Raw genomic sequence first — 13597 nt, forward strand, 5'->3', positions numbered from 1 at the left:
ATGATTTTTGGGGCACAACCTAAGGCCCGTCCACAACATAGGATGATCCAAGCCGTACATGGGTTGGATAATCCTATGGAGTTGGTCGTACAGTAACATTAAGGCCCAATCGTAGGCCCCACCGAATTTTCAAATTGAAGTGTGTCGTCCACAACATAGGATAATCCAAGCCGTCCATGGTTTGGATCATCCTATGGTGTGGTTCGTACAGTAACATTAAGGCCCAATTTAGGCCCACCCGCCATAACGTAAATGGGTTGTGCCTCCAAAATCATTTGCACGATGATCAAAACCCTCCAATCTATAGAGGTTTCCATAATAAGCAATTTCTCTTTTATATCCGAGGGATAGGATCATCATATAGAAATGGACCAGATGGTTTTTTGGGACACAAAATATTTACGATGTGGCCTATCAAATGGACCGCTTGGATCATCCTATGGAGTGGACGGTACACTGTCACAGTGGGTTGGATTTGGGGAGCGAATTTTGGAGGAGAGAGAGAGAGAGATGGGAACGTGCACTAACATAACATGATTCAAGGGGGGTGGGGACAAACTATGCCATCAAAAAAAAAGAAAAGAAAGGGGAATGTAACCTCCCCTTTAGAGTTAGCCGTTAAAGCCTAACGTTTATCCTCTTGGGGGGGGGGGTGGGGGTGGGGGTGTAATCAGCGCCCAAAAGGACTTCCTAAAACCACCAAAGCTTAAATAAAATTATGAAACTATGAATGAGATATGCCACTCTCCTTCCCTGTGTAGAGTAGCTCCTTCCCTGTGTAGAGTAGCCTAGTGAGAGCTCCCCCAAACGAGTGCAAAGAAAAGAAAAGAAAAGAAAAGGGGAGACAGGTCCCATTGTCAAGGCATCTAGACTAAAAAAAAAGCAAGTTGTTTATCTACTGGGCCCAAACAATAGATGCCCCCACATCACCCACTTCCCTTACATAAACCAATCCTAACCATCCAATTGCCAGGGATCCTTGGTACCTGATCCCTTCATCCATCTGCCGTCCCTTCATTTTGTACCCTATAATTTGAAGGGTCAGGATTGTCCAATATAGGGAACGACTTTTAGGTCATGACCTTACCATCGAATCAATGGGGTCCACGCACAAACTTTTGTCTACTCATCCAATGAAAGGGTACTTTCAGTCAAATCATATGGGCCCCAAATTGTTCCATTTATTAAAAAAAAAAGTGGGCCCCACCTGAGCTGCTCATCTTCATTCTCAGCCTCACCATCTCCTCTCCTCTTCCCAACTCAAAACCCTCCCAACCCTAAAAAATGGCTACCGAGCGAAAACACCTACAACTCAGAGAACTCGGAAAAACGGGTTTAAAACTCAGCTGTGTCGGTTTCGGAGCGTCCCCACTAGGTAACGTTTTCGGCCGCGTATCGGAAGAAGACGCAATCGCATCCGTACGCGAAGCATTTCATCTCGGCATTAATTTCTTTGACACTTCTCCGTCAGTATCTCAAAACCCTAATTCAAGAACTGTGTAATTCTTTCATTTCTAATTTTTTTCTGATTTTTTTTTTTTTTTGATTTTTTGAGCAGATATTATGGAGGCACTTTATCTGAAATTGTGCTGGGAAAGGCTCTTCAAGCACTGAGGGTTCCGAGAAATGAGTTTATAGTGTCAACAAAATGTGGGCGTTACAGTGATGGTTTTGATTTTAGCGCGGAGAGAGTAATAAGGAGTATTGATGAGAGTTTGGGGAGATTGAAGCTTGATTATGTTGATATTTTGCAATGTCATGATATTGAGTTTGGATCTCTTGATCAGGTACTCATTTAGGTTTTCCCTCTCTCTCTCTCTCTCTCTCTCTCTCTCTCTCTCTCTCTCTCTTGTTTGAATCTTAAAATTCATCTAGTTTGATTTGCTTTTACTGTAATTATCTCAATTTTACTAGTGATTATGCTGTGAATTTCAGCTTGGGTGTACACTTGTACTCATGCATAGCTATAAAATTTTCAGAATAATTGAAAATTTCTTAAAAAATCTCAAATTTTGTATTCCTGTTTTAGACTTTAAGAATTTCCGAATAATTCGACATTTCTTGCGTTTTTCAAATACGTTCCAATTTCACAATGAAATGCAATTGTAATGAATAAAATTCTCTGAATAATTGAAAATTTCTTAAAAAATCTTGAATCTCTTATTCCTGTTTTAAAACTTTAAAATTCTCGAATAATTCTAATGTTCTTGCATTTTTCAAATACATGCTAATTTTACATTTAAATGCGATTTTAACGAATGATTTTTCAATTTCTCATATCACTGTTTATAAATCTTGTGAGAAATTTAAAATTGAAGAAAAGAACATTGTAGTGAAAACTGAGCTTATGTCCTAATCTTGCAAAATCACTCCCTTAACCATCCTTCCATGCTTCCTGTTTTTTCTTATTTAGAAAAAAAGAAGAAGTTTATATGGTACATATGCATGTTGTAGGTGGGGACAAAAACACTTGTTTATTTTAACCATCCTTCCATGATTCCTGTTGTGCCTTATTTAGAAAAAAAGAAGTATATATGGTAGATATACATATTGTAAGTAGGGAAAAAAACACATGTTTATGTTATTTCTGAATTTCTCCGTACCTGTTCCCGTATTTTCTTAACATTTTCCTTGGCAAATTATTCCCGAATCCAAACTTTGTAACTATGCTCATATATAACATATCAAACGGATTTCTTTTTTTCTTTTACACTTTTACAAAGTTGATGCATCCTTGAGACCAATAGACCATCCATGAAGATAAAGAAGGAATATTTGTTTTGGTAATTTGACCAGGAAAAAAGTTGTTCCTTTGTTTGGGTTATTACATTGAAGTATAATGACTAGGCATGAGAACAGATGTTGGAATGGTGTGAGAGTAATTGTTGGGCAATGCATTTTAGTTTATTTTATAAGTTATGTACATATTTATTTTTTAAATAAATGGGGCTGTAATGGGTTATGCTGTACCATGGGGTTGTATACATGTGATGTAATACTTTCCTCATAAAAGCTTTCTATTAAGAACGGTAGAACCCAAACCTATTGTCAATGTAAATTTGTGCTGAGCACAATGTAGAAAAAACTGAAAACCACACTTATGAGTGCTTTTGCCCATTTCGAAGAATCCATGCAACACGATTTCAGATGCGCCTTGAAGAATTTTACAATGTGGCAGTGTTTGAGAGTGATTTGTTCCATGTTTTCTTGTTTCCAAATGTCTCTGATGATCTGTAGATTCCAGTTCTTGCGAGATTGTTCTAAGTTGATTTATGTTTTCGACTGGGAATATTGAAGATGGAAATGTTTTGGGCATTTTTACAGATTGTAAATGAGACAATCCCTGCACTTCAAAAGCTGAAGGAAGCAGGAAAAATTCGATTCATTGGTATAACCGGTCTTCCTTTGGAGGTTTTCACTTACGTGCTCGATCGAGTGCCGCCTGGTTCGGTCGATGTAATCCTGTCTTATTGTCATTACAGCATTAATGACTCAACCCTAGAAGATCTACTCCCATACTTGAAGAGCAAAGGTGTTGGTGTGATCAGTGCTTCTCCACTTGCAATGGGGATCCTCACAGAGAGTGGTCCACCAGAATGGCATCCTGCATCATCAGAACTCAAGGTGATCCGTCTTTGTAGTTTATTTGTCCATTTATAGATATTTTTTATTTAATTGCCGCATTATTCCACTGCCCATTTTCTTTTTCCTTTCAGTAGTGGTTTCCACTTTCGTTGTTTGGGAAACGGAAGGATATGTAGATCTTTGCTCTTGAAAGTATAAAGCATTTTATTTATCTGAAAACCTGTGCTTCAGGGATTTGCATGGGGGATGGTTAAAGAGACTGCCCTATTCTTGTATTACCCAAAGACCAAAGGTCACATATAGAAGCTCAAGATCCACACCCTGTTATGCATTTAGGATTGTCTCTGTAGGAACTAAAATGAAACTATAAGGCAATATTTTGGTCTTTGATTGGTTGTTTGTTGATGGCTGCTTCACGCCAAATATTCTCATAAAGGATCATGTAGCATGAGGTCTTTTTGTCTCCATTAATTTTATCCATGCAAATTTGCAAAATACCAAGCTTGTCTTCTTCCACTTCTCATCGAACCCTGCTGTGATAATAATGGATTACCTGCCTGAAAGTTTATGTTTCTCCATATTTTAATCAATTTAAAACAAATTATTATTTTTTGACTTTGATCAAGGATCTTTCCGCATGAATATGCATAAATTTCCAATCATTCTTAGGGTAGAAATTAACACTCTAGCAATCCAATTATGTTACCTCCTTTAATCCAATCTAGCTCTCTTGATTCTTATCTAGGGTTCTTGTCCAATGAAGTTTAGAGATGACACCCCTTTCAATATTTCGTCTCCTTTAGTATTTTACTATTTTAAATGCTTTAGGGAACCCTAGGAGAGTGGTTGGGTGTGGGTTCTATTAGGGCTCTCTCTCATTAGCTGTAGGTTCCAACTTTAGTTAGGATTCTTCCAGTTTTAGTTGGACTAGGAATCTCATTCCCAATAAAACTCCTCGTAGCAACCAAATTCTATTGGTTGTTAATTTTGGATTTCTACTAATTATAGTAATGTCTATCAAAACGCAACTAAACCCCTAAAGAGTAGAGAACTGTGAGTGAGTCACTTTGTTACAGTATTTTACAAATAATTCCATTCGCCCTGTAATTTTCCACACAAGCCCTTTAGATAGTCCTTGGCATATGTAATTATCTATCTAATGCGGGTGCTTAAGAGGGAAGAAGAAGAATATTAGAACATAAGAACACAACTTAGAAAAGAAGAAGAAAATGGGAGCAAAGCTCAACCCAATTGATATTCCATCAATTACATAAGTTTATCAACATCCAAAATCCCTTCTAAAGATAGTTTCTAACTCTTTAAATAAAATAAAACCAAAGCAAATTCGTTCAAGCTCCTCCACTAGTTAGCTTAGGGACTAACATAACATTAATTGCATTGGAACTCACTAACTTTGACTGTTTTGGGCACCTACAGAGACACAGTCCACTAAAACTGCCATAACTTTTTAACCACTACTCCAAATTTCGACCATGAGTACTTGTTGGAAAGATCTCACAAATACCTAAAACTTTCTAGTTTACCATTTTCCCTACTTCTGTCATTTACTAGCTAAAAAACGAGTTTAAAAAATGGGCCAGCAACATTACTGTAGGAATGCACCTTGGAACTCCACCAAAACCACTTAAGCATGACATGGCTGCAATGTTGGCACTGCATCATTATCTCCGGGTGAGAAAGAACTCGCCCACGGGTTCTCATTAAGCTCTCCATGATAATAAGTGGTCAAATCTTTAACATTGAAAGTTGGATGAGTATTGATATTTGGAGGGAGCTCAACCTTGAATGCACGATCTTGAAATTTTCCAAATTTCCTTGGTTCAAGAAAACTCGCCCTTGAACTTTGAAATGTCGAAGAATGATCATCAATTGAAACTTCCGAAGTTCAAACTCCGCTTCATAATCTCCATGAAGAAGTAATAATTTATCTAGATTTTGAACATGTTTGAATACGCAAATATCCACTGTGAGATTCAATGTAGGATCAAATAATAATGGATCGATGTAATTAGATGAAAAATTCAATGTAATATTTTTCCATTCACTCATCTCTTCAGTATTCATCGGTTCACCTAATATGCTATCGGATCCAATTTTTTTGATGATGAATTCATTGAATTGCCGTTGAAGTTCCTCGTACTCCTCGTTAGTTTCAACAACAAGTAGAGCACCGAATTTACCATTGTCCTTGGTCCCTTGATCAAATTCATTCTTGGAAAGAAAGAAGTTACTCTCCTTGAACCATGCAATCTGATGGGGCTTTAGATGACGCTCGGTTTGGAGGTTGCGCTTGTTTATCATTTCATAAGGAATAATATTTTCACAACTCCCACCATCGATCGCAATGGTGCAAACCTTATCATGAGATTCGTAACTAGTCTTGAAAATATTGGAACGAAGCCAATCATCATCGAATTCCACCTTTGGTGTAGCAAGTGCTCTTTGGATCACCAAACTTTCTCCTTATTCAGGTTCGATTTCTTCATGTTGTATGCCATATTCCTCATCATATATGGGCTGATTTGAATAGTCAACAAGATCCTCATCATATATGGGCTAATTTGAATCATCAACAAGATTCTCATCATTTTCTTCATCACCGAAGGCCACTACTTGCCTCTTTGGACAATCTTTGAAACGATGACCAACTTGACCACACTTGAAACAAGCATGAATTGTTAGGACGATTGGGCTGATTTCCAACTTCATATGTAGGGGCTGATTTTGTAGAAGTCTCGTTGTAATGTTCGGGTTTCGAATTTGCACCTCTACCATGTGAAGATACGTCATTGGAAGAAGGATAGAGGCTATGAACATCAACAAACTTCTTGATACCACGACGACCAAGTTTAGCTCCACCTTCAAGGCTAGTTGATATGCATCATTGACACTCAATGATCGGTGCATTTCTACCTCATCACGATATAAGACTTCAAACCATCAACATACCTTGCCACAAATTGATCTTCACCCTCTTGAATATCATTACAAGCCATGAGTTTGTAGAATTCTTCGGTGTGGTCCAATACATTCTTGGATTCTTGGCATAGGTTGTTGAATTGAGAAAAGATAATTTGGAAAAAATCCAACGGAAGAAATTTCTCCTTAAGCTTTGACTTCATTTTCTCCCAAGAAGAGATCTTACGCTTTCCTTTGCGAATTCTCATCTCTTGAACCTTATCCCACCATGTTGAAGTGTAGCCACGAAGCCTTGTAGCCACAAGCTTCACACATTGGCTTTCAGGTGTCTCCTTGTAATCAAAGAACTTCTCAATGGCACTAAGCCATTCAAGAAACTCTTCGGGTTGTAGACGACCATGAAACTTCGGCAAGTCAATCTTGACAGTGTCGAAATCACGATAGAACCTTCCCAACCTAGCCTCTTCACGAGTATTGGCGAAGGGATTCACATCGGATTCATCACTAGAACCTCCACGGCTTGATCTACCACGCTCACTATGCGCCTCTTGGCATTCAAGTCGCATGGTAAGTTGCTCAACTTATCTTCGAAGTGCTTGAAGTTCATCATCTCTTTCATCTCTCAAATCTTCCATCATTTGGTTACCACGTCTTCCTCTACCTCTTCGTGCCGCTATGAAAATCAAATCGAAGCTAGCCCAAGAGAGTAACGTTGGCTTTGATACCGGATAATGCGGGTGCTTAAGAGGGAAGAAGAAGAAAATTAGAACACAAGAACACAACTTAGAGAAGAAGAAGAAAATGGGAGCAAAGCTCAACCCAATTGATATTCCATCAATTACATAAGTTTATCAACATCCAAAATCCCTTCTAAAGATGGTTTCTAACTCTTTAAATAAAATAAAACCAAAGCAAATTCTTTCAAGCTCCTCCGCTAGCTAGCTTTGGGACTAAAATAACATTAATTGCATTGGAACTCACTAACTGTGACTGTTTTGGGCACCTACAGACACAGTCCACTAAAACTGCCATAACTTTTTAACCACTACTCTAAATTTCGACCATGAGTACTTGTTGGAAAGATCTCACAAATACCTAAAACTTTTTAGTTTACCATTTTCCCTACTTCTGTCATTTACTAGCCCAAAAATGAGTTTAAAAAACGGGCCAGCAACATTACTGCAGGAATGCACCTTGGAACTCCACCAAAACCACTTAAGCATGACATGGCTGCCATGTTGGCATTGCATCACCATCAATGGTTCTTATTAATCAATTGGATTCCATAAAGCAATTTATAGACATCTTTTCATGAAAATAATGTATTATTTTAATAAAAAATATTTGAGAAATCATTTTATCAAATATCACCATCAGGATTGCTCGAGTCCAATACACATGAGAGACCATTTCAATATAATCTCTCCAAATTGGAATGATGTATTTCATGTTGACCATTCACACACCTCATGCATTGTGTGCAAACCCAACATACCTGTAGATGACCCCTGATTGGGCTTCAGCACTTGGAAATGTCAAAGTTACACAAATAATACATAAGATAATGTATGCTTCTCAGTTTTAGGGATTATCTGTGCCCTGTAAATAGAGCTACTCATTGCAATTGACAATGATCACTCCATCGGGTTCCTATACAAGTGATCACGTTCGTTGTATATACATGTTATACACACCCACATGTCTGCTTTGGAGATATTCGATTTCCTCCCTCCTTTTCCTTTATTTCCTCTATATATCTTGTACCTATTGGTTATGCTTTCTTTGTTCTGTAGCTCTGACCTCCTCAGTCGGGTTCTTTAACGTCCATTATTAATAAAATATCTATCTTTCAAAAAAAAAAAGGAGACTGGAACACCATATGGTCCATATCTCTTTGCATAGATTCTCTAAATTGGAAATCCACTTCTTTTAATCAATAAAAATGTAAGAAAAATTGTCCCCAGTTAGAATTAAAACATGAATGTCAAAAGTTAAGTTCTAACAAGCGTTCAATTCTGTATTAAGTTCCTCTAAGCCTTTGCTTCATTAATATTGGCACACAATATTCTTGCTTCTGATAAATGTTTCAAAATATTTGATCAGTTAATCTTGTAAAAAAGTTCAAGGTTTTCATGCTTTCTAATTTGGTTGTTACTTTATTTCACATAATGCTAAACTTACAAACTGAACTCTACCTACAGTCTGCATGCCAAGCTGCAGCAGCTCATTGTAAAGAAAAGGGAAGAAATATTTCGAAGATAGCATTGCAATACAGCTTGTCTAATAGAGAGATTTCATCCATTTTGGTTGGCATGAATTCTGTCAGACAGGTTTGTTTTCTGCATATGTCTTGATGGTCTTCATATGTCTTGATGGTCACATGCTTCTGAACATGCATTAGTTTTTCTATTTTGGTTCATTTTTTGGACTTTTTTCAGTAATTACCTTGAAGCAATTCCATTATGCCGTGACATTTTTATGTTTCTAGTTTCTACTAAATGAGTTAGTATAAGCTGATTTGCAATGTTTTTTTATAGAATATACCGTTCCCCCCCTCATTCTTGTGTCCTTACTTGCTCAAAGATATAACTTTCCGTAATTCCATGCATTTTTTTATTGATTCTGTAATTACATGCATTACTTTTTTTATCATCTAATAGATAGCGTAATGACTATAATAATGCAGAAATACCTTCCTTTCTTGGTAGTTGTATTAACTATAGTGTTGGAGAAAAGACTTTTCTATTTTGAATCTAAGAGGATGCCATGGGGGCTGGTACTGGCTACACTTGGAAAGGTTTTCCTACTTATTGTAAATATTTGTATATCAATAATGGGTTTTATAACTTTTTTAGGGTAAAAAATAGTATTGGTTGATCCCATTCAAAAAGAGGAGTGGTTGATATATTAATAGGAAGGTTCAGTAGGATTTCATGGTAGGATATCAAATTGTTTACATTGCTTTTTCTTCTTGTGGACAACCCCTGGAGTGGTCCATGGTGAGCATGTTTAATAATCCCATTGGACTGGCATCTTTTTGTTTAAATTAGTCTCTCCCTATGGGCCATTATTAATTATTATTTTGGCATTTAGAATATTTTCTCATCTTTTAAAGATTGCCTCAGCTATCTTGATTTTGGCCCTACCAAATGATGGAAAGTTAAACACTTGGCCAAGTCTACAAAATACTCATTCCCATAGACATCTTACATAAGTTGCTTCTCATAATAGCATTGCCCAAAGACCACATGAACTGTGGCTTTTCATAGACATCTCATATAAGATGCTTCTCATAGACATCTCACATAAGGTCCTTTACATTGACACTGCCCAAAGACCACAAAAAGTCTGAATTATGATGATCATGTCAGGCTGTGAGGCTCATTCTATGATTGCAAGTGGTAAAACTCACTTCAAGAAGAATCCAATCACTCCATGGCTGTTGATGTGATACTTAGAACACCTGATTTCTCCCAGTACATATACTACTGAAAATGGCACAAGGCACCCCATTCCACATGAATGCAGTCCATGCTGATAGTTTGTATCTATACCAACTCAAGAAAAGCTCTTTGAGAGTAGGGGGAAAGACCCACTTTATCCCAAACCATCATAGAACTGACAAAGGGGCAACGAAGGAAGATTTGATCCACAGGTTCCTCATTCAGATTGGAAAATGTGCGCATCCGTGTTGCCGTCCTATTTTGCCTCCCTATTATGTCCCCTAGAAGCTTATTCCACTTTTTAAACATATCGGAACTTTATGTACCATTGAAATCCTCCTTCCCTGTATTCCATGTAGCAACTATGAACCTAATCTCCCATAGAATTCTCCTTAAAGAACATTGAACACCTTCAAACATGCATTGATTCCTCTTGGTTCAGATGAACCAGAAAATGGCACAAGGCATTGCATTCCACATGAATGTGGTCTTTGCTATTAGTTTAGGTCTCCATCAACTCAAGAGAGGCCTTTTGAGAGTAGGGGAAAAGACTCATACTATTCCAAACCATCAGAGAATTGACCACCAAATCTTATTGGGAAGGGGGCAATGAAGGAAGATTTGATCCAGACTCATTCTAGTTGCAACGAGTGCACTTGTTGGGCAAACAAAATCCCCTTTTTTTTTTCAAAATATCCAAGGTATTGATCTTCTCTAAAATCATCGTCAAGACGGAACATTCCAAAACAGGATGGCTGACTTCCACATGTGTCTCTCTCCTCCTTTCCCCGGAAGGTTGGAGAAAAAGGACCACATAGAAAAATCACCAGTGGCCTCACAACCCACACCCTACTATCATCATGGACAATAATGTTCTCCAACAAACTAACTAAATGGACTTTGGTGGACTCTAACTTCTAAGAAACAGCTAACTCCTTAAAAAGAGAATCCTGAGATGGAAGAAGGAAAGTGAGAAATCCACAGATCCTGTAGGAGTTGACAACCCCAACCTCCTCCAAATAGACTTTTGTTCCTCCCAGGTGTGACAGGATATGTGTCTCCTGTGGCTACCATAACTTCAAAAGGGGGTCAGAACTCCAATAGTATAAGAAAGTAGTTGAAGGCATATTTGGTATCCTAAGCAACAAAAAGGAACACAAGAATGTGATTAATATGACCTGGCCTGAAGAAGGTAACACCCAAATTGTTGAAGGTGATTACCATTATTTCATCATTTTGAGAGCTGAAGTGGAGGAACGATTGGCAATTCTCAAATCCTGTTTTAATAGGAAGAGTCAAAGATGGTATTTGGAGTGTGGAAGAGATGCAAAGATGGGCCTCTTGGATGTCGAAGATTCCTCTGATCTTAGAACCTAGGAAACTAAATAGACATGCAGTTTTGTTTTGGTTGGATTCGGAGGAACAAAAGCATGATTGATTTGGGTGCGGTTCCTTAGAACCCAACCCCCCCCCCCGCGCGCGCTCTTCATGCATAGGCGGAATCGACAGTGGAGGCACTGGAAAGTTCGGTAAGTTTTTGAAGTGGAAATTGAGGTCAAAGGTGGAAAATTTCTGGAATATGCAAAGTCAAGGATCCTATCTTCACATTGGGCTTTCCTACGCACAGTAGTGAGGCTCAACGTAGGAGAAAAAAATGCTTTGTAATTGGGTTGGGTGGGAAGTCCAGGGATTATCTCTGTATCTCAGCAGAGAAACCCAAGAGGGATAGAGCCTGTGCTCTTTTTCGAAGGGCTATGTTGATGCAACCGGAGATGACCAGAGAGAAATGTCAAGGCAATGCACCATCAGTGTGGATGGTGTGGCATTTGAGTCGAACAACCAAGAGAGGAGTGGGGTGGGCCATATTCCATGTCATGCTCAATGGTCGGATGATCCCCTTCGCAAATTTGTGTGGCTGATAAAGTAATTGATCTAGATGAGCCAAACCATTTTTGGACATCGTCTTCAGAAGCCTTGCCAGCTGATTAGATTCCGAGCTTTTGGAAACCATCAACTCCCTATCTTTAACTCAAAGCTTATTGCAAGGATCAGGTAACATAGCATAATGGAACTTCCTAAGCAGATTCACTCTATGCAGATTCATATGGCAGTCAACTAGTAGTGAGGCAGATTGGTTGATAAGTACGAGATGAAAATTTTCTAAAGGATTCATTAGCCGACCCCAACTAGTTTGGGACAAAGGCTTAGTTGAGTTGAGTTGAGTTGTTGTGGCTTCTCACCTAGTAGTTCTTGCGTGGGTGAGGGTGTTTTTTGTGGTCCACCGCTGCATTTTAGCTTTGTTCTTTTTTTCCCTCTCTTTTTGTTGGCTTGTCTTTTCTCTGCTTATTTCTCATACCACCGGTCTTGTGTAGTTATTTTTGTCTGGTTTTAATGCATTTACCATGTTCTTTTTTCTTCTTTGTGTTTTTTTATCTCGTTTTCTCTCTGCTTCTTTTTCATAACCGCCGGTCTTGGGTTGTTACTTTTGTCTGGTGTTGATGCATTTACCCTTCAGGAAACTCATGGCACAACGAGACTTCCCTAGCCAATGCTTTCCCCTTAACCTCACTACCTCCCCTTTACCTAACCTGAACCAAACATTTGACAGGAACTCCTTTCTAAACTGGACTCATGGGGATTATGAGCCCTACAAAGAAGTGAGAATTCATACAGTAGATTTGCGTTGAGTAGGCGAAGAACGCCCTGGATCTTCAATAATATTTAGGTTATCAATGTGCATGGTACCTTTCCATTTGCCATGCTTTTCAACCCCTTGTTTTGCCACCTTCCACCCCTTTCTCTTTTATTTAGAATCTTAATTCATTGGCAAACAGATACAATGTAACCCACAGTTTATCTGCTGCTACATTTGAATTGATATAAATGTGTAATTACTATATCCTTAAATTTTAGGCCGAATAGATGTTAATTAGGATATTTCATTTTTTTTAAATGGATATTTCACTTTCTTGAATTTTTTTATATTTTGAATGGCACTTTATTGAATTGTTATCATACTACTTTTATTGTAAAACATTAACACAGGATAGAACTTTGAACGTTTGATTCCAACTCTGCAAATTAGGACCCATTAACATTATTTCTATCTCCTGTCATGGTACTATTTCTTTCTGGTATTGCTCAGGTACAGGAAAACGTGGCAGCTGCTGTAGAACTGGCAACCTTTGGAAAAGATAAGGAAATGTTACAAGATGTTGAAGCAATTCTTGAGCCAGTCAAGAATCAGACTTGGCCCAGTGGCATTCAGCAAAGCTAAACCCCACTTCATGTGCTCAAGGAAGAGGAAATTTTAAGGCTTATGTAGAATGATTACTTGCTTTGCTTATGTATGTGTTGATCTTGACTGGTTGGGTTTGTAGAGAAACAAGGAAAAGTTCCATTGTAACAAAACTTGGACTTTAGGCGATTGCCAAGCTCAGGCAACCACCGTTTAATAGCCGATGCTGACCATGTGGCTTTTTATCTGGTCTCATTGCTCCCTCTCTACAATCTTGAAGCTCTGAAAGGATCAAAGTTCTGCATCACATAGAATTTTTCAAAATTTCCGTCCAAATATCAGAAAGGAATCTGGAGGATATACACAATGGCATCTCAGTTATTGTCCTCAA

The 13597-nt window shown here is 38.2% G+C and overlaps 1 protein-coding gene across 2 annotated transcripts; it reads left to right on the forward strand.

The window, feature by feature from the left end:
• Window positions 1-1220: 1220 nt before the first annotated feature.
• LOC143876195 (NAD(P)-linked oxidoreductase superfamily protein) lies at window positions 1221-13453 on the forward strand. Of its 2 annotated transcripts, XM_077377887.1 has the most exons (5): window positions 1223-1466; window positions 1559-1787; window positions 3325-3624; window positions 8727-8855; window positions 13114-13453. In XM_077377887.1, the coding sequence occupies exons 1-5, from the start codon at window positions 1285-1287 to the stop codon at window positions 13243-13245; spliced, it is 972 nt and encodes a 323-aa protein (XP_077234002.1). In that variant the 5' UTR covers window positions 1223-1284; the 3' UTR covers window positions 13246-13453. The 2 variants fall into 2 exon arrangements, with proteins under 2 accessions (XP_077234003.1, XP_077234002.1); XM_077377888.1 differs by lacking the exon at window positions 8727-8855 and having other exon boundaries at window positions 1221-1466.
• Window positions 13454-13597: the final 144 nt, after the last annotated feature.

Source organism: Tasmannia lanceolata, unplaced genomic scaffold (genome assembly GCF_043159265.1).
Source record: "Tasmannia lanceolata isolate RefF3 unplaced genomic scaffold, GAP_Taslan_0.1 ptg000004l, whole genome shotgun sequence".
NCBI classification, from domain to species: Eukaryota; Viridiplantae; Streptophyta; class Magnoliopsida; order Canellales; family Winteraceae; genus Tasmannia; species Tasmannia lanceolata.

Excerpts from the sequence above, each read along its gene's own strand:
- LOC143876195 (XM_077377887.1), top strand. The coding sequence starts at position 1,285 with ATGGCTACCGAGCGAAAACACCTACAACTCAGAGAACTCGGAAAAACG. Across the intron at positions 1,467-1,558 it reads AATTTCTTTGACACTTCTCC|ATATTATGGAGGCACTTTAT; the intron begins GTCAGTATCTCA and ends TTTTTTGAGCAG. Across the intron at positions 1,788-3,324 it reads AGTTTGGATCTCTTGATCAG|ATTGTAAATGAGACAATCCC; the intron begins GTACTCATTTAG and ends GCATTTTTACAG.